This window comes from Takifugu flavidus, chromosome 13 (assembly GCF_003711565.1).
Source record: "Takifugu flavidus isolate HTHZ2018 chromosome 13, ASM371156v2, whole genome shotgun sequence".
Lineage (NCBI taxonomy): Eukaryota > Metazoa > Chordata > Actinopteri > Tetraodontiformes > Tetraodontidae > Takifugu > Takifugu flavidus.
In genome coordinates this window covers 5,931,604-5,956,882 of record NC_079532.1, presented here as the reverse complement: position 1 = coordinate 5,956,882, position 25,279 = coordinate 5,931,604, and the positions used below count along the sequence as shown (strand labels likewise).

The 25,279-nt window shown below is 43.1% G+C and overlaps 1 protein-coding gene across 1 annotated transcript; it reads left to right on the top strand.

Moving 5' to 3' along the window:
• Positions 1-227: 227 nt before the first annotated feature.
• mon2 (MON2 homolog, regulator of endosome-to-Golgi trafficking) lies at positions 228-22,326 on the top strand. Its single transcript, XM_057053113.1, has 35 exons — positions 228-508; positions 4,369-4,432; positions 5,001-5,128; positions 6,924-7,055; positions 7,290-7,419; positions 7,591-7,688; positions 7,992-8,117; positions 8,227-8,421; positions 8,700-8,824; positions 9,002-9,141; positions 9,299-9,452; positions 9,651-9,841; positions 9,923-10,004; positions 10,101-10,282; positions 10,695-10,807; positions 10,999-11,103; positions 11,385-11,465; positions 11,553-11,626; positions 11,714-11,804; positions 11,900-12,001; positions 12,950-13,060; positions 13,692-13,867; positions 13,998-14,160; positions 14,392-14,685; positions 14,796-14,994; positions 15,630-16,273; positions 16,432-16,575; positions 17,396-17,413; positions 17,858-17,986; positions 18,719-18,909; positions 18,989-19,049; positions 19,129-19,252; positions 19,391-19,598; positions 19,836-19,918; positions 20,316-22,326. The coding sequence occupies exons 1-35, from the start codon at positions 401-403 to the stop codon at positions 20,477-20,479; spliced, it is 5,130 nt and encodes a 1,709-aa protein (XP_056909093.1). The 5' UTR covers positions 228-400; the 3' UTR covers positions 20,480-22,326.
• The last annotated feature ends 2,953 nt before the right edge of the window (positions 22,327-25,279 follow it).

Sequence of the window (25,279 nt, the reverse complement as noted above, 5' to 3'; positions counted from 1 at the left end):
TCCGAGTGACGTGTCATTGTCCAGCAAAGCATTGTGGGAAAGGAAGTGGAGCTGTTGGCCGCTGATGGCCGATCGCACAATTTGGCAGATATTTTCGATTAGTGAGCAGCAATAAGAAGTGGACATAAATGGGAACTATATCGCTTCCCTAAGCTAATGTCACCAGGCTGCGAAGGAGGCGAACATATGCCGGTGACATCGCTGCTGTCCCCAACACGGACACTCGAAGCACAGAAGTGGGATACTGTGTCAATGGACCGTGGCGTTTTTATTTTATTTTCCATGGGAGCCGACTGAAGTATCAACGGATCGTGGTGTGGCCGTGGATGCGTGTTGGGCGACTCTACTATACCTTAGCGTTTGAAGTTTCTTGAGATTTCTGTCGAAGACGCCGTCAAAGATGTCAACCAGCAGTCCCGAAGCGGTGAAGAAATTGTTGGAGAACATGCAGACGGACCTGCGGTCTCTGTCTATGGAGTGCAAGAAGAAATTCCCTCCAGTCAAAGAGGTTAGCCTCCCAGTTAGCTACATGAAACCGTTACCTAAATCATGAGGTTGATTTCGAATCCCCATCATTTAAGGTCTTCGTTTGTGCCCGTTTCCCATCAGCCACCGGGGCCTGTGTTCTGTTGTGGGTCGTGGATGTTGAGGTGTACTCGCACTGTGCTGCTGAAAGCAAAGTTGGGCCCGAATGGCAACCAATTGTTGCAACACAAAGCGGTTTGCAGGGCCGGTGGAGCACTGTCCGAGGAGATTATGAAGCTTTATTGCAACGTTTGTGTCTCGTAATCAAACTGACCTATAACACCCAGCTCGGCTGTGTCAGTTGATTTACGAGGTAATTACACACACTGGGCTTCAACAGCTTTAAATAATCAAAATAACTTTTACTACGGCTCTGTTGTTCATATTATTTTTTTGTACTTTTTTTTTCATATAGAGTTAGGGCTTATTTTTGTCTTTGCAATCTTGCAAGATAGTTTGCAAACCACTTTTTTTTCTCAGCTACGTCAACAGAAAAGTCAAATCTCCAATTTCGTGTGTTTGTGGTTGACTTACTAAATGTGAGAAACCGCATTACTGATCATTACTAGCCTCATCTTTAAAAAAGAGTGGCATAATGAGGTGTATGGACCGTAGACATCAGTTTCATGGAGTATATTGTTTAAATCCCACTCCATTATATTAATGTCACACATTAATTATTAAACTACTTACTTTGCTAGATTTTCTGTAGATATTCACTGTTACCCCGAGCAAATGTGCACAGGTTACAGCTAATATGTGCCATAGTTGTGTATTATGCCTTGACAACATCACAGTTGGAGCCACTTGGCCTTAATTGCCTGTAATTCTTAGCTCCTGCAAGCTCAGTCTTTTGTTGCTCTGTCACTGTGGTCATTAAACAAGTTCATATGAGGCTTTTGGGGCTCAGCAAGATGGTGCATATCAGTACCCCGACTTTATTAAACCCCATATCTCACTTGCATGTCTTAACCCGCTCTGTAATCTCTATGAAGAATATGGTCCAAGGTTCCTTGCATCTCAGGGTGCTCGTTGGCCCCGACCAAAGGAATCCCGATGAAACATCTCCATTATCCCTAAAATTGCCACTTCGACATCACAGTGTTGCGGGGTGACACTGATGTCCTCCTGGGCTTATTCACGCCGGTTAATGGAACTGTGATTGAAAAATAAACAACCTTTTTCAATTTCATCACGCTATTGTGATTAGACCTCCAGGGATTGTTGTGCGGTGCTACAGATAAAGGGAGGCTATTGTTCGTTTAACTTCATTTTATGCCTTTTTGCACACTTCATTTAGTCTTTTATAATGTACCTTGTTTTTAAGATCTCTGTGTATTCTTTTAATTGGTCTGTATCTGGTTAGCATGTAGCTATTTAGCTCATGTGTTTCATCTTATCTTAATGCCAACCTTTTTTAGGAAAGAATAGCAGTGTTCTTGCAGAACAAACCCTTGTTTTTTTAAGGTTAAAAGGACATAATGAACTGGTCCCAGTTGTTTTTTCCCCTGCATCCTAGTCCAGTCAGTGAAGCCACCACGACACTGATGCTTGCTGTGCGTTTTCCTTTTGACTGGGTGAAATAGCCATGGGGGGTTCTTCTCTCTGTCCTTTAAAGAATCAGCTGTAGCTAGACGTTCACTGAGCCATCTGATCACTTCTGCACTGCGAGAAACCTTTGAGATATCGACCAACTCTTGTGGTTTTCTTTTTCCAAGCTAAAATTTTGCAGGCTCAGGTCGAAATATACCAAACGAATCAGGATTTGGCGACGTGACACGTTTGCTTCTGACTCAAAAGGCCTTTTATGCTTAGTCAGTTCACAAAATCTGCTGAATGCTGAGTCTGTCACCACATTTTTTCCGGGGAAGTTGGTCTGAGATGAGTTTCACTAGTGCTGCTTTTCACTTCAGTGTTCTTCCAGGCCAACATGGGTCATTCTGAAATGAGAATCTTTGCATTTTACTTTCAGATTCAAAATATTTTTCGGGAACATTGTGTAAATTCTACTTTAAACAATAAAGAAGTCACATTAAATTTTTATTTTACGTGACAGATTTTTTCTCTTAATGTTCAAATTCCTATTAAGAAAGTTTTAGCAGCATGTAAAGTTTTCTCAAATAAATAGAATATCTCTTGAACTGTTGTTTTCTGATACAATCAAGTACTTCTTTCTTGTCTTAGTTGCTGACTTTGCATAGTTCACTGACATCTTTTCAGCCTTTATTTGTCTATATAGCCAAAAATTTTTAGAGTATAATAAAGGTCCCCAGACTGTTTGTTTTTTTTTGGGGGGGGGGGGGGGGGGGGGCTTTTCAGCAAATCAGATTAAAAAATAAATACCCTCTCCACTTATGCCAGTGTGGAATTTGTTTGACATCAGGTCACTGACATGTTCTCTTTGACAGCTAAGGTTTAATATCTAATCCAGTGATTAGCAACAATAGCGTTCATCACAGCTTGCTATGTTCCATGCTATATGCTCATGGTTCTAGGTCCAAAAATGCAGCCTCAGCTTGGCAACAAAAACTTCATCTTGGCGAAGTGTTTGGAGATAAAGTTCTGCAAAATTATTTGAAAGTTTATTATGTTTTTTTAGAGGCCAATGCTTGAAAAAAGCATGCTGGTTCCATCCCCAGGCTCCTCGGTTTTTGGCACTGCCTCATTTCCGTGATCGAAAGCTTTTGAAGATTGTGCAGATTGGCTCAATGATGCAACACATCTGTCCTTGAGGGTCATATTTCTGGTTTATTTCATTACTGGGACAGGACACTGCAGTCACAATCTCTAAAAACGCATCAAGCATAAGGTTATGAGTTAGTTACATCATGGTTTATACATTTCTAGGGTGGTTTTATTGATGTTTTGATCCCCCTCCAAACCATATTTTTGATTAGTTCCGTCCTCCCCAGATTTTGCCGTCCTCGCTCTTGTCATTTTTGCTTTATGTTGTTCCGTCCTTTCAGCTGCTGCGATAACAAGCGCGGCCACGGAACGAGACAAACAAATCTCTGTGTTTTGCCTGCTGCCTTGTAAAGACATCTGGCCCAGTTTGAGGAACAATAGCGTGGCGGGAGCCTAGCATTTTTTCAAAGATTAACTTTATCAGGGAATGGCGTGAAAAAAGCCAGCTCAGCCTTTAACCCAGTGTGCTAACACACAATTTCAAGTTCTCACTTTGCCAGTGACAGTTGAAGCTCTGATGCCTCCTTGCCAGATATTACAGCCACTCTAAGGAGCATTTGCATAATGACTCTCACACAAACTGTGTCTAATGGTCAAATCATTCATTTATTTCTATCATTTACAAAAAGAAACATTCAATCTGATCAGTATTTCTGGCTTCTGAGATTGCAAAATGATCTTCACCTGAGCTTAGTTTGAATAGATATGCTGATTTCTGTTTACTGTAAGTTTGTGCGCTGCTAATGGAGTTTTTTGCAGATGGTACCTGAACATGTCATATACATAATAAATAAATTGACAGAGGCATTACTGTCCATCGCGACTACGAGGTTTCACTGTCAGTCTGAAGGATTTTCCTCCAAGTCCCAAAATGAAGTACAAATTGAGGATGCTTGGAGCAAATGGAACGCATAGCTGGAAAATAGAGAAGCTGCAGAGTTTATAAAGCAGATTATATTTTGTATCTACCTCTGGGGAAATCCATTTTTTTCACAGCTCTCTGCTGGAGAAGCTTAGTTGCCGTGCATGCAGGGCCAAATAGTTCCTCCCCTGTGGTCATCGCAGCCAGACTCTGAGTCAATAGCACAGTTGTGCATCTTTGGAGGGGTAAATATTATACTGAATGTAAAGCTCTAATTTCTTCTTATTTTCCCCCAGGCTGCAGAGTCTGGCATTGTCAAGATCAAAACTATTGCAGCCAGAAACACAGACATACTCAGAGGTAAGGAAGACGGGTTCAAAATGCACATCTTTTTGTTAATAGCTAGTGCACTGGAACAAGTGGAGTTGTTCTTGTGAACCACTGAGAATTAATCCATTTAGTCTAGGCAGAATTCTCACCAGTCCAGTTGAGCCGGAAACTATTTCCATTCTGTCTTCATAAACAAACGCCCAGCTTCTAATAAGAGTTGTAGAGTGAAGGCTGCAACTTGAGGCAACATTTAAAGATTTCTGCGCTTAGATTGTGCAATCTGATGTAGCTTTGGAATTTCCGTAGAAATCAGTGTTTTGTGAAATTATCAGTTATTATATGGAATGAATTATTTAGCTCCTTTGAATTGAAGATTTCTAAAGATATATCTGGCAGAACTGAGGTAGAACTCAGGTAGAACCGTGGAGGACACGGGGAGGGAGACTTTCCATAGTTTGAGCAGCCACTGCTGCGAAAGCACGGCCCCTTACAGTTAAGCCTCATTTTTAGGACTTGTAACTGGTTTGCAGGCTTTGAAGAACCAAGCGTATATCAGGTGTGACATATAGTGACAAGCGGTTTAATCTCATTCCTGCAGCTCTGAAGGAGAACAGCTCGGAGGTCGTTCAACCTTTCCTGATGGGCTGTGGCACCAAAGAGCCAAAGATCACCCAGCTCTGTCTGGCTGCCATCCAGAGACTTATGTCCCATGAAGTAGTGTCTGAGGTAAGTATCCTGACTCGTTTACACTGACCACGGTATTAGATTACTCGTGTTTATATTAAATAGTGGTTTAATGAAACATAGTAAAGGCTGTTTTTTGCTAAGCTGATAACAACTTGCAGCAGATTGTCCACAACAGCCTTCAGGTGGTGGTCATCTCCTCCTCGTTTCCATTGTCCTTTTGGGATGCAGCTTCTAAGTGAGATCAATATAGGGCCTTTGCTCTCATCTTGAGGTTTATTGAGTGACTGGAGGCGATTATTATGTACGAGAGTGCCTTCACGCAGCCTTGCAGAGGATTTTGTTCTTTCCCGTCACGATTAAGAACATTTCTTTTGAAGCTTGACATTAATGCCTCAGGTCACTCAATCATTGATCATATATCAGAGCCGTGTACTGTTTTAATTATAGGAAAGTCTGTCCGAATCAAAGTAGGGAGCTGTTGAGTTTGGAGCAAACACAATGTCCCTGAAGGTTTTGCCTATTCTGTTTACTAAAATGTTGTTCTGTTTAATATGTCCTCCAGTTGTGTCATATGCATTATTTTTCCATTTATTTTAATTTTTAGTGCACCTGTTGTCTAGAAATGTATCATGAATTAAAATAAAACATGTTTAGTGTTTACTACCATTAAAAAATAAATTATTTTCATTGGTTTTCGTCTTAAATCTGTTGCTGCTGGCAACAGATTTAAGCTGGCAGCGACTAAACTGCAACATCTCTTTGATAAGTTCACTGTGAGCTTATGTTTACTGCCTTTGTGGGGACATTGAAGCCATTCAAACGTGCAACATTCTCACAGTAGTGTGTGTTTATTGCGGTTTACTGTCAGTGTCATTTTATTTCTTCAGTTCATTACACTATTGGACTCTTACACAAGATAATATTGCAAAGTTTCACAGATACTGGAGATGGTAACAGGTTGTATTATGGCTTTTGTTCAAGGTTTTTGTCATGTGTACAAGGACACTCAACTGAAGTAACTGATGAGGGTTTTTGCAAGTTCAACACTAGAGGTTGTTCAAAAAGAAAACAACACGTAATTCTTTAGGCATTTTCAAGGGGTGATTATTTCCCCCGTAGAGAGACAGGTTTTGGTGAGGTGTCTTGGAATACGTCATTACCTTTTGCTGAGGAAATCCTATAATTCCCATATCCTCCGTGAGAGTACTACCAATATTTCCAGGTCATAAGTAGATTTCTGCTATTCAGCACTAAGAATTGATTCTGAAAAGAAATCATTTGGTTCTTACATCGTAATAACACTTGTTAATCACTTCCTCTTTGTTTTCCTGGTACTTCCTTGTACTTAAACCCCCCCAGGTCACATTCTTTCATTTTTTAAAGTTAATAACACTTTTCTCTCCTCCATGATCGGCTGCCCATCGACTAAATTAGCACAAGTTAATTGCATTAGAAAAATACATTATTTCAAATTAATTCCAATGAATTAAACATTCTGCGTTGGCAGCCCATGCATGAGTGAATGTGTCTCGAGGGTTTGTATAATGCGTTGTGTTGCCCTGTTTATACTTTGGTGTCAATTACTTTCATCATCAAGTAACAAAATATTCAACCAGAACTAGTTTATTGTTCCTTGCGGTTCTCAATATGATGCCTGTTTGCAGACGGCACCGACTGGTTCCACAAGTGTGTGTTTCTGTGCATTTCTTTGTTGAGTCATGTGACTGAGAGTGCCTCAGCTTGTTTCAGTGGAGTTTAAACAGTGTAATGCTACGATTTCATAAAGGTCCATGTGTACAGTCATGGCGTGTGTGTATTTGTGTGTGTGTGACAGGCAGCTGCAGGGAACATCATCAACATGCTGTGGCAGCTAATGGAGAATGGTTTGGAGGAGCTGAAACTTTTACAGACCGTCCTTGTACTGCTGACGACCAACACGGTGGTACATGACGAAGTACTCTCCAAGGTACATCCCAAGCACGCTCTTTTACCCCAAACACTGCTCATATATGGTGTATTCACAAGAAACTGCACTGCTCAGACAGGCAGATGCATCTATAAGTGTTGTTTTATTTTTGGTAGTTACTCTCGGTTAAGCTTTTCTTTCCATCGACCTTCTTACTTGAACAACAAATGCATTGTCACTTAATTTAGGCTCACTACTCAATATACAGAAGCCTGATCCTCTTGTTGTCGCCAGGCAATCGTGCTGTGTTTCCGCCTGCACTTCACCAAGGACAACATCACCAACAACACAGCAGCTGCCACTGTCAGACAGGTTGTCACTGTGGTCTTTGAGCGGATGGTGGCTGAAGATGAGCGGTTCAAAGGTCAGAGGACATTTGGGCTGTCTGTGAACTGACTTTATTATCTGCTGTGTAACGCCTCTTGAAGGACTGATAAAAAATGTATCTAAATGAAATAATCCAGACTGTTACTGTAAGAGTGTATAATGCAGCCATGGGAGAAATGCCTCATGTTACGAGCTGCCTTGCCTCCAGGTATTGTGGAGCAGCCTCCTCCCGTGCAGGGCAACACCAACAGGCGGTCTGTCACCACTCTGAGGCCCAGCGCCAAAGACGCTTATATGTTGTTCCAGGTATGTCCACCAGAGGGAGACATCCTTCCACACACCTCCCACAAATTAGGAGTAAAATCTTTAGACATGATGGGTTTTATGTCTTGTGATGTCACCTATGGAGGGATTCTGTGAGCAAATCACCACAAGTGGAATTTAATATGCCTTCTGTCTTCCTTTAATTTTGAGTTGTATTAGTCTTGAATAAAAGCGTCTTTCAGACCGTCAGTCCTCCCCCACTGCTCTTTTTTGTGGTTATGCAAAGCTCAGTGATTTGATTATTTTTAACCAATTCTGTAAAATGCCATTTACGTGCTCTTGCAGGATTTGTGCCAGCTGGTAAATGCAGATGCGCCTTACTGGTTGGTGGGCATGACAGAGATGACTCGGACATTTGGACTAGAACTGCTAGAGTCTGTTCTTAATGATTTTCCTGGAGTTTTTCTACAGGTATTGTTCATCCTCTTGCATTTCATTTAATTTTTAGCCTTCTTTCATTGAATTTTAGCCTTATGACTACATATTAGTATCCATTTCTCTCTCTCTGTCTCCTTCACAGCACCAGGAGTTCAGCTTCCTGCTGAAGGAACGAGTCTGCCCGCTTGTGATCAAACTCTTCTCACCCAACATTAAGTTTCGTCAGGGCAGCAGCAGCGCCTCATCACCAGCTCCTGTGGAGAAACCCTACTTCCCCATCTGCATGAGACTGCTGCGTGTTGTCTCAGTCCTCATCAAGCATTTCTACAGTTTACTGGTATTGGAGCAATGAAATAAAGGAGACACTTTTGCTTATCCAGTCTGATCTGAATTAAAGGAAGGACCACCACTTTATCTTAATCTACTCCAACTGTTTTAATGAGCCTCATCAAATGGCCATTGAAATTGAAATAAATTTATTAAATTGCTAAAGAATTGGAGGATTTTTACCACAGGGTACCTTCAGTTTGCAGTACAATGGTGGCTGAATGTCCCACCTAGACTTGGATGTCTAATGTTGTAAAATGTTGTCTTAAGTTTATTGTTATTTTGCAGGTGACTGAGTGTGAGATCTTTTTGTCTCTGCTGGTGAAGTTTCTTGATGGGGAGAAACCACAGTGGCTGAGAGCTGTGGCTGTGGAATCAGTGCACCGGCTGTGTGTGCAACCACATTTATTACGGTAAGAAAAAAGATGACTGCGCCAGTTCGATATATTACCTTTTCCTATTAGAGTTTGATGTGTTTTGTAGCCCACTGTGTTTACTCTTTTTAACATATACAGTCAAGCAGGTCTCACTGTGGTTCTGGACTGTCAGTTTCACACAGTTTCTATATTCATGTCTACTTTTTCCCCCAGTTCATTCTGTCAGTCGTATGACATGAAACAGCACTCCACTAAGGTGTTCAGAGACATCGTCAATGCACTCGGCTCCTTCATCCAGTCCCTCTTTATTGTTCCCAATGCAGGAAACAGTGCTGCTGCTAGTGCGCCCGCAGGTCAGTCTCTCCATTTGTTATTGTTTCCATGAACCCTTCAAAAGCACATCCTCATTTTATTAGGAAAGCGTCACAGTTAAATCCACCTACCTCAGCTGTGCTCAAGGTCTGCCCCATCTCATCTACTGTTCTCATTACTCTTTGATTTTCTGTGCAGGTGGCTCAGGTTCAGGTACCCAGGGTGTGGCACAAGGTGGCCCAGGTGCAGGAGGGGTCAGCGGAAATCTTTCCACGCAGGCTGCTTTTGAATTCCGTGGCACCTGGATTCCCCTCATGACTGTTAGTGTCCAGGGCAGTGCTAAGGCCACGTAGTAAGTCCCACGTTGTATGATAAAATGACTTTTATAAATTAAATTTGCATATTTAATTCTTGCAAAACAACACAAAGCAAGACTGTTTTTTGAGGGAATAAATATCCTGCTACATGCAACATAAATGCTAGCTTTTATTAGCTATTTGTATCCTAAAAATGTGTGTCGTTTTTCTTTACCTTTTCTTTCTACCTCCAGTTTAGAGATGCTGGACAAGGTGGAGCCTCCTTCAATCCCAGAAGGCTATGCCATGTCTGTGGCCTTCAGTGCTCTCCTTGACCTGGTACGAGGCATCACAACTATGATTGAAAGAGAACTGTCCGTAGAGGAAGAAGCAGCTGCAGAGTTCAGGGAGGCTCATCCTGATAAGGAGTGGCAGCCACCACCAGGTGTGGAGATGAGATACATTAAATAAAAGTGAAAGAAAAGAAAATCCCCACTAACTCACTAACTATATGCTCCCTTAACAGAAGCCCATGTTGTATGGGAGGAGATGGTCAATGCTTGCTGGTGTGGCTTGTTAGCTGCTTTGTCTTTGCTTTTAGATGCCAGGTAAGTAGAAAATTACAATGAAAGAAGAAGGATATTGAAATTGAAGCATTTTTTATTATTTCATATGTGTTAAAACCTCTCGTTCAATCTCCTCAGCACTGACGAGACTGCGACAGAGAACATCTTAAAAGCAGAACTGACCATGGCCTCACTGTGTGGTCGACTTGGCCTGGTGACCCCCCGTGATGCCTTCATCACAGCCATCTGCAAAGCCTCTCTCCCACCACATTATGCCTTGACTGTGCTGAGCAGTAATGGAGCCAACCTCTCCACCAAAGGTGTGGAATATAATCAATGCAACACTTTTATTCACATTAATGTTCAACTAATGAGCTCCTCAGCTCCCAGGATGTAGAAAAGCATCCTGCGAAACCAGCTTAACGCAAACTGCCGATATTTTGCGTGTCCCTTTTGCCCAACAGTGTTAATCCTTAACTTTGCATGGTGGCTTAATTAAGAGTCCCGGAGAGGCTGCAGATGAATAAATACACAAATACACACCACTCTCAAATGAGCAACTTGGGCACTCATTATTTACATATTACCTTGTCGAGATAAAGCTGGCAAATTGGGTCTCAGCTTGAGATGGATGTCTGCCTTGAGTTAATTAAGAAAGTTGCGAAATTCTTTCGCGTGCGTTACTGTCTCTGATTTTAATGCCGGGTGTTTGGACATGTGTACTCTTCACAGCATACTCAATCCAGGGCCAGAATGTGCAGATCATCAGCCCCGCCAGCGAGTCTCATCAGCAGGTGGTGGCTGTCGGGCAGCCGCTCTCCGCTCAGCCCCAGGGCACAGTAGTGGTAAAGACACGCACAATTACGTCACAACAGCGTTAACAGAGAATTGATGGGTTATTAAAATCCCCCCAAAAATAGAACATTTCTCAACTTATCTGTGTTACAATGCCTGAAACACAAATGTAAGGATGTTAACATATTTTTTCAGCTTGAAAATGTCTCCACTATTATATATTTGTCTGTCGTTGTGTCAGCTGACTGCGAAGAACATCCAGTGTATGCGGACGTTGTTGAATTTGGCCCACTGTCATGGTGCAGTACTGGGCACCTCCTGGCAGCTAGTACTGGCCACACTGCAGGTAAATCATCTCTATGGCAGACCACAGCTGTATTCCTGTTAATTACACACATTTAGGTAGCCTTTCATTACCATATGTGCACTTATAAGATCATTTAATTTAAGATGCTGGTTTAGAGAAAATGTATCACATTTGCAAACAAAACCCTTTTCCCCCTCATACCCTGAAGAAGAGACAAAGCTACTTTTTTTCCATCTACCTTTCCTTTTGGTTTTATCTGCTGTGATAAAATGTTGGTGGCTTCCTTGCCTACCCTGAAGTATCTCACTGTTTTCTTTAAGCATCTAGTGTGGATCTTGGGGTTGAAGCCAGGGGCGGGCGGTGCCCTGAAGCCCGGCAGAGCTGTGGAAGGACCCAGCACAGTGAGTAATCCTGCAGTTAGTATAGATCTTTGATTTTGTTATCGGTACAGGCAGGAAAAAAAACAGCTCACGTCTTTAACCCCCAAGGTGCTGACCACAGCTGTGATGACCGACCTGCCCGTTATCTCCAATATCTTGTCCAGACTCTTTGAAAGCTCCCAGTAAGAACTATTTCTGTGTAAACCAAATAAATCTTTAAAGTAACTCTTTATTACCAAAATATTCCTAATTTGCGCTGTGCATCCTAGATACCTGGATGACGTGTCCTTGCATCACTTGATCAATGCCCTCTGTGCCCTCTCCATGGAGGCCATGGAAATGGCCTATGGAAACAATAAGGTCAATATTTTATCAGGCAGATTTGATGTACAGAAATGTTTTTTTTGTTTCACACATAGTGGATTTTAATTGGAGTGTTTATTGTCTGTCTTCAGGAGCCTTCTCTGTTCGCTGTGGCCAAGCTGCTGGAGACTGGCTTGGTCAACATGGACCGCATAGAAATCTTGTGGAGACCATTAACAGGTCACCTTTTGGAGGTAAAATCTGTTGCTAAAACAATATAAACAATTAAATGCACCAAAGGAGCTTTTTATATTTAGAGGTTCCATTTTATTATAATGTTGTTACCTTTATGAGTCGATGCATGGCTGCACCTGTGAGAGGACTCCTGTGTAGAGCTGTGTGTTTTTAACTATCCTGAGGAGTTCTTCATATTTTCTTCTGTTTTCCTCTCTTTTGCACCCTTACTGTTTTGCAGAAGGTAAGCTCAGACCATGTTTTTTACAATCATCTGCTTCCTCCCTCCGTTTTGCGCTGATTTCTCCTCAGTCTCGCAGCAAAAACGTGGTCCAAAATGTGTCTGTGCTCTTGTGCCAATTTTTAGTTTTGTCCTCTTTTGCACATTCAAATAGTAATTTGTTAAGTGACCAATCGTGTGAAAATGCACCAGCGAAGTGCTTTAAACAAAATGCCATTTCTGTCTTGTTTACTTACAGCTGCACATTGCGATATGGAACACTAAATTTGATTGATTAGAAATTGAGTACAGCAAAGAATGGAAAAATAATAAACAGATACATTTTATACTTCAAGGTTTCCGCCTGCATCTTATTAGCAGTGGCTGATGTGTGCCTGTAAGGAGTGCATTTTGTTTCTTCCTCTCTTCTAAAGCTTGGCATTAAATCTGACAAACAGCCGAAAAACCAAAGATGATTAATTAAATTCACAGTTTAGCTTCGCATGGTTTAATTTCACTGGGATTTTGAAAGTTGAAGACAGGCTTTTGTGTCACGGTAGGTTCAGTTAAATCTTTATTCATCGTCTGAATGAATACGTACACCAGCTTTGATGATTGTACTGTCAAAAACATTGGACTCACACGTCTATTGGATTATGTCACGTCCACCATCTGCAAACACTGCTGGGAAACACAACCCTGAACCATCTCTGCATTCAATGAGCCGTCTGTGGTCCGTCTCCTGCAGGTCTGTCAGCACCCAAACTCCAGAATGAGAGAGTGGGGCGCCGAAGCATTAACCGCTCTTATTAAAGCTGGACTTGCCTTCAAACACGACCCTCCGCTGGCACACAATCAGGTATAAACCTGCATAGGAATCGCTGAGCAATTTCCATTCTTCTCCCAAGGACTGTTTGATCTTCTTGTCTTTTGGGTGCTTATAATGACATTTATCATGGCTGATGTAGAAAAGAACATGGGTTAAATCAGTGAGGAATGAAATGTCACACAATTTCTCCCATCACTCCAAACAAAAGAATTACCTTCATGCAGGTGTTAACAGACAAAGAGGGTGACAGGAAAGTGATTTCCAAGAAGATTAATAGAGCCGTGGGAACCAAACAAATTATGTCGATGGTGAAATGCAAGTAATTTTCGTCAAGGTTTTTCATTCAATGCTTAGCTATTAAATATTATTATAAAAAACTATAATTGTGTGGGCACCCACTGTATCCAGCCATCCTCTGAAATGAATACGTATGGAAAATCATTAAATATTTGATTCAGACTGAAACACATTGAATGCAAGAGATGTTGCAACACTTCTGTGGTGGGGGACCATTTTGAAAAAAGTATTTCTAGTTATATTTCCTTATAAATACATAATTCTGCTTCATTGTGTCTACAGATTTCATATTTGCCATCATATACGACACATTTTCAAAGGTTTTTTCATCAGCAACCATTTGTTTCTTGTGTTGTTTCCCAAGCGGCTGCAGCTCATGCTGCTTAACCCCCTGAAGGAGTTGTCCAACGTGCTCCATGCAGACATCCGGCAGAAACAGCTGGAGAGTGTCCTGCAGATTCTCCAGAGTCAAGGTGACAGTCTGGGGCCCGGCTGGCCCCTCGTCTTGGGTGTCATAGGAGCCATCCGAAATGACCAAGGGTAAGAACAAACAGGGCTGTTACACCCTTCGCTGACTCCTAAATTGGGATGTATGCACATGTATTACATGTAAAAAGGCACTGTAACTAATTTAGGGATGTAACCTCCCGCCGTGTGTCCTTTCTCGCAGGGAATCCTTGATCCGAACAGCCTTCCAGTGCCTGCAGTTGGTGGTGACAGACTTCCTGCCAACAATGCCTTGCACCTGCCTCCAGATTGTCGTGGATGTAGCTGGAAGTTTTGGCTTGCAGAACCAGGAACTCAACATCAGCCTGACCTCCATCGGACTGCTGGTGAGAAAACAAAAGTTCAAGATTTGTGGTGGGGTTATGCTTTTGCATTAGTCAGACACACTCTAAGAATGAAACATAGAGCTAAAATGTATTTTGTTTAATTATGTTATCAAATTTGACATCTAATAGATACTTTATACATTATTCAAGACATGAGAAACCCTATATTGATCTATGGGTTACTCTATTCATTCATTCACTTTATACCCTTTCATGCTGCTTCATCCACAGTGGAACATCTCAGACTATTTCTTCCAAAGAGGAGAAGCCATCACACAAGAGTTAGAAAGAGAGGAAGAAGCTCTGCAGAAACAGGCTCAAGAGAAAGGAGAGATCCTGAACCGGCCCTTCCACCCTGCCCCCCCTTTCGATTGCCTGTGGTTGTGCCTGTATGCCAAGCTGGGCGAGTTGTGCGTTGACCCACGGCCTGCTGTGCGTAAAAGCGCCGGACAGACATTGTTTTCAACCATTGCAGCGCATGGGACCCTGCTGCAGCAGCAAACGTGGCATATCGTGATCTGGAAGGTACTGAGCAATTCCTTTTTATCATTTTATAACATCTAAAATATCTTTTTATTCCCGTTTTTCCTTCTTTGCATCCATCTCTTTTTTGCATTTGCACTTGTCACCACTAGGTATTGTTCCACTTGCTCGATTGTGTGAGAAGGTCGTCCACCACAGCCGATAAGGAGAAGATCGAGTCGGGCGGCGGGAACATCCTGATTCACCATTCCCGAGACACGGCAGAGAAACAATGGGCAGAAACGTGGGTTCTGACTCTGGCCGGGGTGGCACGCATTTTCAACACACGGCGGTATCTGCTTCAACAGTTAGGTGAGCCTTCCAGTTATCCAGACTCTGCACCAGCCATAATGTGGAAGTCCGACATACTACAGGAATAGGACGCAGCTGACTTGGAGTTATAAACACAATAAATAAAATGATATGTTTATTTGTATTCATAAATAAAAGTCGAGTGTAACAAAGGTCCAAAAAAGGCCAAGTTGTTACTGCAATATTACTGCATATAAAGTTTGTTTTAAGCCCCAATAAACATGACCTAATATTCCAGTGAGACCTGACTGATAAAACGCGTGTTCTCATTAGCTGCTCTCATCCCTCTGAACATCTTAACCAGAGCCAAATTGCAAGAGGCATCTTATAATATACAGCACAATTTCCAGCCTAATACATGTAAAATGGCTTAGAGCAACGCAGTCCTTCCTAAAAATAACCAGGACCAAATGAATAATTACAACTGGTAAAGTAATATCACTTTATGGGCCTCTGAGGATTGTTTAATGTATTCAGAATTAGACCGTGTTCAGTGGTGAACCTGCCGTTGTCGATGGGGGTGCCATCTCACTGTCTGCGGCCCTTGAATCAGATGCAGCACATATCACCGTTCCATTTATCACATTATAATTGGCAGTTTCGCACTGCCCCGCCATTTTGTCTCGTGTCCGCAGGGGATTTCTTCGAGGCCTGGGAGGTGCTGTTAAACCACATTCAGTCGGCTGCTCTCAGTAAAAACAACGAAGTCTCGCTGGCCGCCCTAAAGAGCTTTCAAGAGATCCTCCAGATAGTTACACCTGTGAAAGACTCGGACAAAGCAAGCGATGCATTCGCTGCCATGGGTGTCCCCCCTGTGCTCATTGATCCCCTCTCTGCATCCGGACCAGGCAGACCCCTTATCCGTTCAGACTCGCTAGTTGAGCGGCTTACACGCTACAATGGCGCGGAGCTGCAGGCCCCTCCGCCAGGTGAGGATTCAGCTTTAGAAGACTCTGCCTTGTGGTGGTCTGCTTGGAACACATGGTATCGAACTGGAACGGACAGCACGAGACCTCCAAGCGACGTGACGGGGAAGCTGTCCTTCATCCCCAGTCAGCCTTTCCTCACAGCGCTGATCCAGATTTTCCCGGCTCTCTACCAGCATATAAAAGCAAACTTCAGTATGGAGGATCTGAAGAAACTTGGGGTCATCCTCCATGGAGCTGTGTCTGTGCCTATCAGTAGTGATGCCTCACCCTTCATTCTCCCCTCATACACTGAGGCGGTGCTCACCAGCCTACAGGAAGCTGTGCTAACATCTCTGGATGTTTTACAGAAGGTGAGCAAAGGAAATTGACTCCCCAAAGATGATATAATAACCCTCACTGATTTCAGTTTCCTCTACCAATTTTAATACGTCACTCTGCTAAATATGCAACGTGTCATCCCACAGTCGATGTGAGCAGTGTTTGTTCCTCTGTTCCCTCCCTGCTGCAGGCCATCTGTGTGGGACCGGAGAACCTGCAGGTCATGTACCCGGCCATCTTTGAGCAGCTGCTCCTCTTCGTGGAGTTCTCCTGCAAGCCTCCTCAGTACGGCAGAATGGAAACAAAACACGTGGCCAATGCCAAATGCAACCAGGTAGGAGGTGGAAGCAGAACTGCCAGAAATACGACTTGGTTTCCATTCGCATGTAGTGTTTCGCTGTTAGTCTAGTTGGATTATTGGATCATTTGAGCATATAAGCTTTATCGTATCAGAAGTTGAGCAAGATCACCACTCCTCTTTGGTGTTCATGAACACCCCCCATCTTTGTCTGTCCCGTGCTATTTGTTCCTCATAATCCTCCTATTATTATTCATCCTGTTGGTAAAATGCCAAACTGTTTTCCTAGTTTAAAATCAAAAAGTTACGATCACGTAAAATGTTGCTTTTGAAGAGCAAAAAAAGTATTTTAAGTAAAAAGTATTTTTTTTAAAGTATTTAGATTGCAATCTGTTATTGGCAGTACTAAAAAAACACAGGACTGGTGATTTATTTATTTTTTACTAATTTCTTTCCTTTTTTGAATCAGTAGAAGACGCTTCATTTTTTCTAACAAAGAAATGCTTGTGCTACATGTTCCATGTCTTAATTCATGTCAGGGTGTTGAATGTGCATGTGGGGCCCAGACTTGGTGCGATCCTGGACAATTTTGTTGATCTGAATCAGCTTAAATCCTTGGAAGTTGAAGAGGATCAAATAAATTCCCGAGCCAACCAAACAGATGTGATGGGTGGTCTTTATTGGCCTCTGTCAGCTTTTCTCTAATCACCTTTCTGATAGAAGTGATTTACGTTCCCCCTCTAAAAAGCAGGTCACTGATCTGTCTAGCCAGAAACAACACTGTAAATTAAATAAGTCATCAGTTTAATTGCATTGTTCTCTCATTCTGTTTCTTTGGACTGGATAACCTTTGTAGATCCAGCTGTTTGCACCGGTGAGTTTTGCCTGTTGCAGCTGTCAGTGTCTCTCACTCGCTCCATGCTCGCTGTCTCTGCCTGCCACTAACAGGTGGTTTTGGCCTCTGTGTGCACCGTCCATGTGCAGCTCCAGTCATAACTGATTTTGTGTTGTTTTTTTTGTTTTGTTTTTTCTTCATCCGTGTTTGATTTGTATTTGTATTTCTCAAAGACACACCTTGTAACATACAGTCATCTCTTGGGCTTGGAAGCATTTTATCTGCAGTACTGACTTACAAACCTTGAAGCGGACTTTCACTACTATCAGAGTTCTGTAATACATCTATTATGAATACTTCTACAATGTGTGCCTTTTAAAAATGCTGCTTTGTGTGAAGGGATATTGTTTTTTGTTTTTACACATTAATTTATATGTCCCCTCCTGCTTTACTTCCTTTGACTGAATTTTCTTATACATACAGGCAGAATGGGTTGCCTTAAACTATGTACCCTTTGCTGAGAGGTCCCTGGAGGTGGTGGTAGATCTGTACCATAAAACGGCATGCCACAAAGCAGTCATCAACGAGAAGGTTCTGCAGAACATTATCAAGGTATCCAACGCCGCACTTCTGACCTTTGGTATTCCTCATAGCCTCCCCTCCACTCATGTGCAAACGTGGCTGAATTTTCAGTCGCCTGCTTATTTAACCACTCTCACGCAATTCAAGTCACTTTCAAGATTCTGACTCCTGCTGCATCTTCAGGTCACATCTGACCCAAAAGCAGTTGTAAATGTGAAGCTTTAGAAGGCTATATTTGTGCTGTGCAAGAATGTGCAGGCTATACTTTGTCTTATACTTTGAACATTTCCAGTAAGGAAAGAACAGACGAGCTAAACATTGGCTCCATACAAAGTCTTGGTGTAACCTGGGGCCCTGGGGCAGGATCCTAACCTCTGCAATGCATTTATTCTCCCTGCAGTAGTATTTATTATCTCGACAATTATCTCGTAACAGTGTGGCAGCATAATTCCCTGATGAATTCAACAGAGTAAATGAACACAACACTGAAATCTTCCTGGAACGAAAGCACAAACGGCACGTAATCCCCTCTCTCGGTATCAAATCCATACCCAGAGGATTAGAACAGAACAAGAGAGAACACAATGTAGCACAGAGGTGAGGGATCCTTGACGACCCAGCCTGTGAGAGCACCGATGGGCGCACAAATGTGGGACAGTAGCGATCAGTGAGATCGAGGGGATTCCTCAGTAGAAAGCCCATCGTAAATGTACTCTTGGTCACCCATCAGGTCTTTGATTCCTTCTCTTCATTTGTCTTCAGACCTTAAAAATGCCTCTAGGGTTGAAGTACGCCTGTCCATCAGAGAGCACCTGGAAGCTCGCCGTTTCCTCCCTGCTCAAAGTGCTGTCCATCGGGCTGCCGGTGGCCCGGCAGCACGCCTCCTCCGGGAAGTTCGACACTATGTGGCCAGAGCTGGCCCATGCCTTCGAAGATTTCCTTTTTACCAAAAGGTACAAACGTGTTTTAAGCGTACTTCTGCGCGGCTCGGAGAATCTAAGCTCATTGTTTCTGGCGATCGTCCTTTCGCAGCACTCCCCCGGATAATCTCTCCATTCAAGAATTTCAGAAGAATGAAGGCGTTGATGTCGAGGTAAGCGACGAACCGGGAGTTTTGTGGCTATTATTTTTTGAGCAGCCAGCGCACTGATGTTGTGTCTCCCTTAATTTAGGTCGTCCAGCTCATCAGCACAGAGATTTTGCCGTTCGCTAATTTCATTCCCAAAGACTTTGTTGGCCAGATCATGGCTATGCTTAACAGAGGCTCCATTCACTCACAGTCCGCCTCCTTTACTGGTGAGTCGGAGCTCATTAAACAATATTACTTTCACAAGCTGGACATCTATACGTGTAAAACAGCCTGAGTGGGCCTCACCACATCGTTTTCTCTCAAATCTTCCTCGTCTAATTAGGTAAATGTTTTTTCTCTCTCAGAGGCAGAGATAGATGTGAGGATGAGGGAGGAGTTTTCCAAGGTGTGCTTTGAGACGCTTCTGCAGTTCTCCTTCAGCAACAAGGTGTCCACCCCGCAGGAAGGCTACATATCCCGCATGGCCCTCTCCGTGCTGCTCAAGAGGTCTCAGGACGTGCTGCGCCGCTACGTGGAGGACGAGAGACTGAGCGGACGCTGTCCTCTGCCCCGGTAAATACTGCATAGGCATTTATATTGGCATCAGCTTATTCCTGCCCAAGGTCTGCTCACATTCCTTTGTGCATTTAAAAAAAAAAAAGCTTGAATGTAGATTTTTATGTGCTACTGAATGCTTGACTCAGTAATTGTGCCAGCATTCTCTTCATTTCACCATTTTGCCCAGTTCTGTATCATCCTTGATCTCTACGTAATCAAGTCTTTTTTTTTTTTTTACATTTTTCATTTCAGACAACAAGTGACTGAGATTATCTTTGTGCTGAAAGCAATTAGCACGCTGATGGACTCGCTTAAAAAGACGCAACCAGAAAATGGTGAGTACGAAACTGTGGAAATAGATCACCCAAAAAAAATAGAGAGAGAGAAGACATGAATGATAATGGCACTCTCCCAGTCTTCCAGCTGCTCATTCCATTAAAACGTGTCAGAGCATAATTGGGAGTGTTTTTTTTTCTGAATAACTGTGATTTCCAGACTGAGGAAAGCTTTTTTTTTCCCAGCAAGGTCGACCCATTATTATATTCATTATCGCTGGGATGTATGGAAATCAAGCTCTCAAATTCCATTCCTTCAAGATGTTAAGATAACCAAGATTGTTTCCATGCACATGTGGGATTTCTATCAGATGGGAGAAAAGGACTTCTTTGATTGCCTCATTCCACAATTCATATTGTCTGTCTCCCCTTTTGTTCCTTTGTGTTCCTCCTGCAGTGGATGACAACACGTGGGCTCAGGTGATCGGCCTGTACCCCACGCTGGTGGAGTGCATCACGTGCTCCTCATCTGAGGTGAGCTCGGCTCTGAAAGAGGCCCTGGGACCCTTCAAAGACTTCATGCAGCCTCCCGTCGCTCGAGTCCAGAACGGAGAGACCTGAGCAGGTTCATTCTCAGCCCTTTTTGTTGGTGTTTTTTTTTTTTTTATCTCTACATATAATGAAGAAATCTTGAATGTGTCTTTTCAACTCATGTGCTTTAAAAGAGCACGGACGTGAACTCTATACGAGCCTCATCCACGGTGACATGAAGCAACCTGCCGTTTACCGACCTCCGATCCGCATCGGAGGCTTCACTCGTGCATCATTGTATGCTTCTCATGTGAGCTGAACAACCCCCCCCCCACCAAAATTTTCGCGGAGACTCGACTGCATTCAGTGTTAATTCCAGAGATTTTCCAAAAAGGAATTTTTTTTAAAAAAGCAGCGTGGCCTATTTGTCTAGTTTGTCTTATTTTCCCGGTGGCGCCCAGTCAGTGTACAGTACTCGGTAATGGTGACAGTGTAAAGCAAACAGGAAAAAAACAAAACAAAAACGGGCTTGTATTGAATTAAAACTGAACACTTTTGCAACATTTTCAACAGTGAGGATTTTATGCAAGCAAACAAATCTTAACTGTAACATTCCATGTCATCTTTAGCCAGCTGTCTGATAAGGGATGTACTTGTCTGTATAAAATAAATGGGACAGTTCTAAAATCACCTTTGTGCTCTTACTATGTTTTTAAATCACTCACACTGTTCACGGTTTAGATAATGTGCAACATTCTAACATCCAAACACGACATGGTGCTGCCATTTTGTGCTGATGATGCCATTTGCAGCCAGGATGTTCTGTTGTGTGCAGCTGCTGGCCACCAGGTTTCTATATTAAAGCATTTTCTTATTCATTCTATGTGTTCTAGACAAAGTGAAGGTTAAAGCGCCATCATTGAACTCCTCAAACTGTTCTTCCACACAAAATACATCTGCAAATGAGTGATGAAATATCAATTAAGGTTGTAAATTTCAGGGGATTAGCGTTTGGGAAGGACATGGACGTTTTATGAATGTGCATCATTTCATTCAACATAAACCTTTTCTCTTATCATTGATTGGTTTTGTTAAAAACATCACACCTTTATTATTTTAAACATCGTTTGGTCCTCTCTACACAACCCATTGACATTCTTGGTCACTTTTCTGCAGCCCTGGATGTAAAACTGAGGAGAAGATTGCTGCAGGGGGAACCTCAGCAATGGCTTTTCCCTTCATTATTATAGTCCGCACGTCCCACAGCACACTGGTGCTCTCTGTGCGGGGACCCTTCGGCCCCCTCCCTCGCTGCTCTCGCTCCACAGCTTCAGATCATAGGTCACAGGAGGGGAAAGGGCCGTTTTGTGGCCGACACTGACGAGGCAGAGGAGGAGGAGGAGGGGGAGGCTGATCCGCTTGGGCGGGGTTTCCCTCTTATTCAAGTCTGCGCGGAAGGAGAGCGAGGCGGCCAGAAGACGGACATTCTTCAGCTGCCGCCGAAGGGATCGTGGCTTTTCGAGGCGCCGCGTTTCCTCTGATATTTTGCAACATTTTTTTTTTTAAAAGAACATTTTTCGCTTCTTTCGTTCCTGCTTTTTTTGGCCACGTACTGGCTGAGGTAGTAGTTTGTGCTGTTGGTTGGGTTGTGACACTGCCCGCTATGGAGATGACTGCGCAAGCTACTGCCTTGCTAGTGCTGGTGCCCTCGCTTCAACCGAAGGAAAATGTCTGAAACCAGCCGTCCTTTCACTGATGTTTTACGGTTTTAAACAGGTAATGCGCGCCCTTAAGGATATGGTGCTCGCCTTTTGTATTATAATTGTCATTTGGTGCCGTTCGGACGGAACATGACGGCCGCAGTGTTGCATTTTCGTGCTCATGCTGTATCGCATTTTCGTTGAATAAAATAGTGATTTGGCTTTGGAGGAAAAGCATTTGTGTGCAGTGGTGATTTTTAAACCGAGAAATGTGAACTCGCACGTTATTGGTGAAATGCTCACGTGCACGGTTTTTTTTTTAATGCACGAATAAAGTCCATATCTGCTATGGATTTGCGATGTTTTCCAACACCCCGGGCGGAGTGGGCTGCGTTAATAGCATGTAGGTCAACGGTGCTGTTGCTATGAGGGGAGGAGTGACGTGGCTTCTGCTGCCCATAGGTATCCTCCATAGTGCATCCACACGAGGTTGCTTAATGAGACCCCCAGACGTCCTTTGTCGATAACCCCGCATACCATCAGACGCGAACTGATCGCGCTTTCTCCTGCTGAACCTGAACGCCTCACCCGTGCGTAAATCTGCACCCTCGCCGCCGCTATCCGCCGAATAATCTGATTATTACGATGAATCAGGATGGTGTGTGCTTCTGGGCTGGAAGTCTCTGGTATGCGCAGACGGATTCGTGACTTAAACCCCCACCGTAACACCTCATCAATCCCCCCCAACAGCAGCATTTCGGCAGCGGCGGCGCTGATGTGGGTCATGCGTCCCGAGTTAACCTTTGAAATCCCGCTCCTGCACAACGGCATCTGGTGGCATTAGTATGCTCAGTCGGTCAGGGCGGGGGGTTTAGTCCTTGCGCTCACATCCTAGATGATGGTTAGTGTCTGATTGGATACCGCGTTTGACCTTCCAATGAATTGCTTACATTTGACAGTAAGGTGATTTAATATTTATTTTCTGCAGAAGCTCAGCTCGCTGTCACGTGTGCACAGACAGAGACCCATGCAAATGGAGATACTTAGAAAGACAGGAGACTTGAGACATATTGCCTGTTGATTATCAGCTCCCATATTCAAATAGTAGTCTCTGTCTCAGGCAAGCAATCGTTCCTCTGGTGTAAAACACAATTTATCATATCCTGGATAGAGAGAGGCAGCCAACGGATCAGTGATCAGCACATGTCCTCGTCATCCATCTTGTCTCAAAGCTGTCACCTGAGTTTGGCTGCGCATAAATCATGTTCAAGGCTACAGAAGCTCTGAAGCGGTGAACTGGAGCCCCCTCCGTCCACAACTCTGCACCTTCTGAAGCAGCCACACCCTGGCCCCTGACAGGACAATCTGGCCTCCTGCCTGCATCAAACGGTTTCAGTCACTGCTGCAGAACATTCAGCCAACCGCTAGTTTCAGCCTCTCCAAAGTAAAACTTTTCCTTTTTTAATATTTCAATTTTGGTTAAAAATTTGAAATGCTCACGAAAGGCAGTCAAACTTGGCGATATTCTCCAAAAAAGGAAAAAAAAATAGGTCATTTTGATCGAGAAATAGAGAGCAAAGCTTGGTGTTTTGTCACCTAATCAGAGCTGAAGGGAGGGGGCAACCTAAGATCATTGATCAGAACTCAAGTGTTCTTTTGCAAATATGCCCAATATGATCTCTTCCCCCTCTGAGATCACGAGAGTGAAATGTGTAGTTGAAACTGTTGAGAAGCTATTTGGATAATAGATTCACAATTTAAGCCATTTTTAGTCTGTCGATTTTTTTTTTTTTTGGCATTGTTCATTTAAAATGGGTCAGAATCAGCCAGGCGACTTAGCTTCCATCAAACAATCCCGAAAACTGAACACACATGCATCCCTCTGTAAAGGTGTGTTTTTGCCTTCCCTTTTCCACTGGAGGTTCTTCTCCGCGTCGGCTCTGCCTGGATGGCAGGGCTGCAACCTTGGAGAAAAAAAAACAAAAAACAAGCCGCCCACAGAAATGACTGTGTCATCACTACCGTCATCCAATCTGGACCACACACACACACACACGAGTGTGGGGTGCCAGATCAGTTCTGGCCTGACTGGAGGAGGATGCGGTGCTGGCCTGTGGGGACCAGATGGTCCTCTGGCTCCCACACAGCTCCCAGGACGAGTAGATGTACAGAAAACATAGGAAGGTGTGTGACAGGTTCAAATATGTTTATCTTGTTAATATGATTAACACAAATTAATCCATACATTTTGTATATTGGTCTAAAATAATAGATTTGATCTGTTGATCTCAAAAGAAATGGAATAAAGTGGACTTGAATAAATATAAAAGTCTGTTTAATTGTATCCTGAGTGTATATTAGCCCATTACAATATGTAAAGTTGATGTAATAAATAAATAATAGAATCAGGAAATCAGAAGCCTATTATTTACTAGAAGTTTAAGGGTTGAAGATCTTCTCAGCTTCGAGTAGTTTGCAAAAATGTCCACATCTGATGTTCAAGATGGACCCCCCCTTTACAACGCAGACACAAGCCAACGCTGAACGTGACCTTTAACGGCAGTAAGGCAGTCTTCAGGTTCCCTGAACTACAGAACAAGACCTTTCCCGGGAAACATCCGTTAAAAGTCACAAAAACTGCGAACTCTTCATCGTGCGCGCTGATCTACGGTCTCTTATCGAGTGTTCATATCTGCTGTTTCACCTTAAATGACAATACCATCCTTCATTGTTGCGTTTGTGAGGATGAAGCGATCTCGCCATCTTTGCTGTGTGTGTGTGTGTGTGTGCTGAATTACAGCCCTCCAGCCTGTAATCTTCTGTCAGGCTATTCCATGAACTAATACCCTTCATCCACATCACTTTGGAGATTCACTTAACACAGTTTGACACAGTGTTGATGCTCTAATTCTGTACGTCGACCAGAGAGGAAATCTGTTCCCGTTCAAGCCAGCCAGATTTTCTGGCCAGTAATTGTGCGGCTTTTACATTATAAAAACGGGAAAAGCTTTTACCTCCCCTCTTCTCCATTATGGAGGAAATCATTTAAATTACATACATCTGAAAAGCAGTTTAAATTGCTTGATTTCCACCACTGGGACTCTTGATTCGAAGTTCCATCAGTGAGGCATTTCATATGCACTTATGCAGCGACAACAAACACACATCAATTAATCACGCTGCACATTAA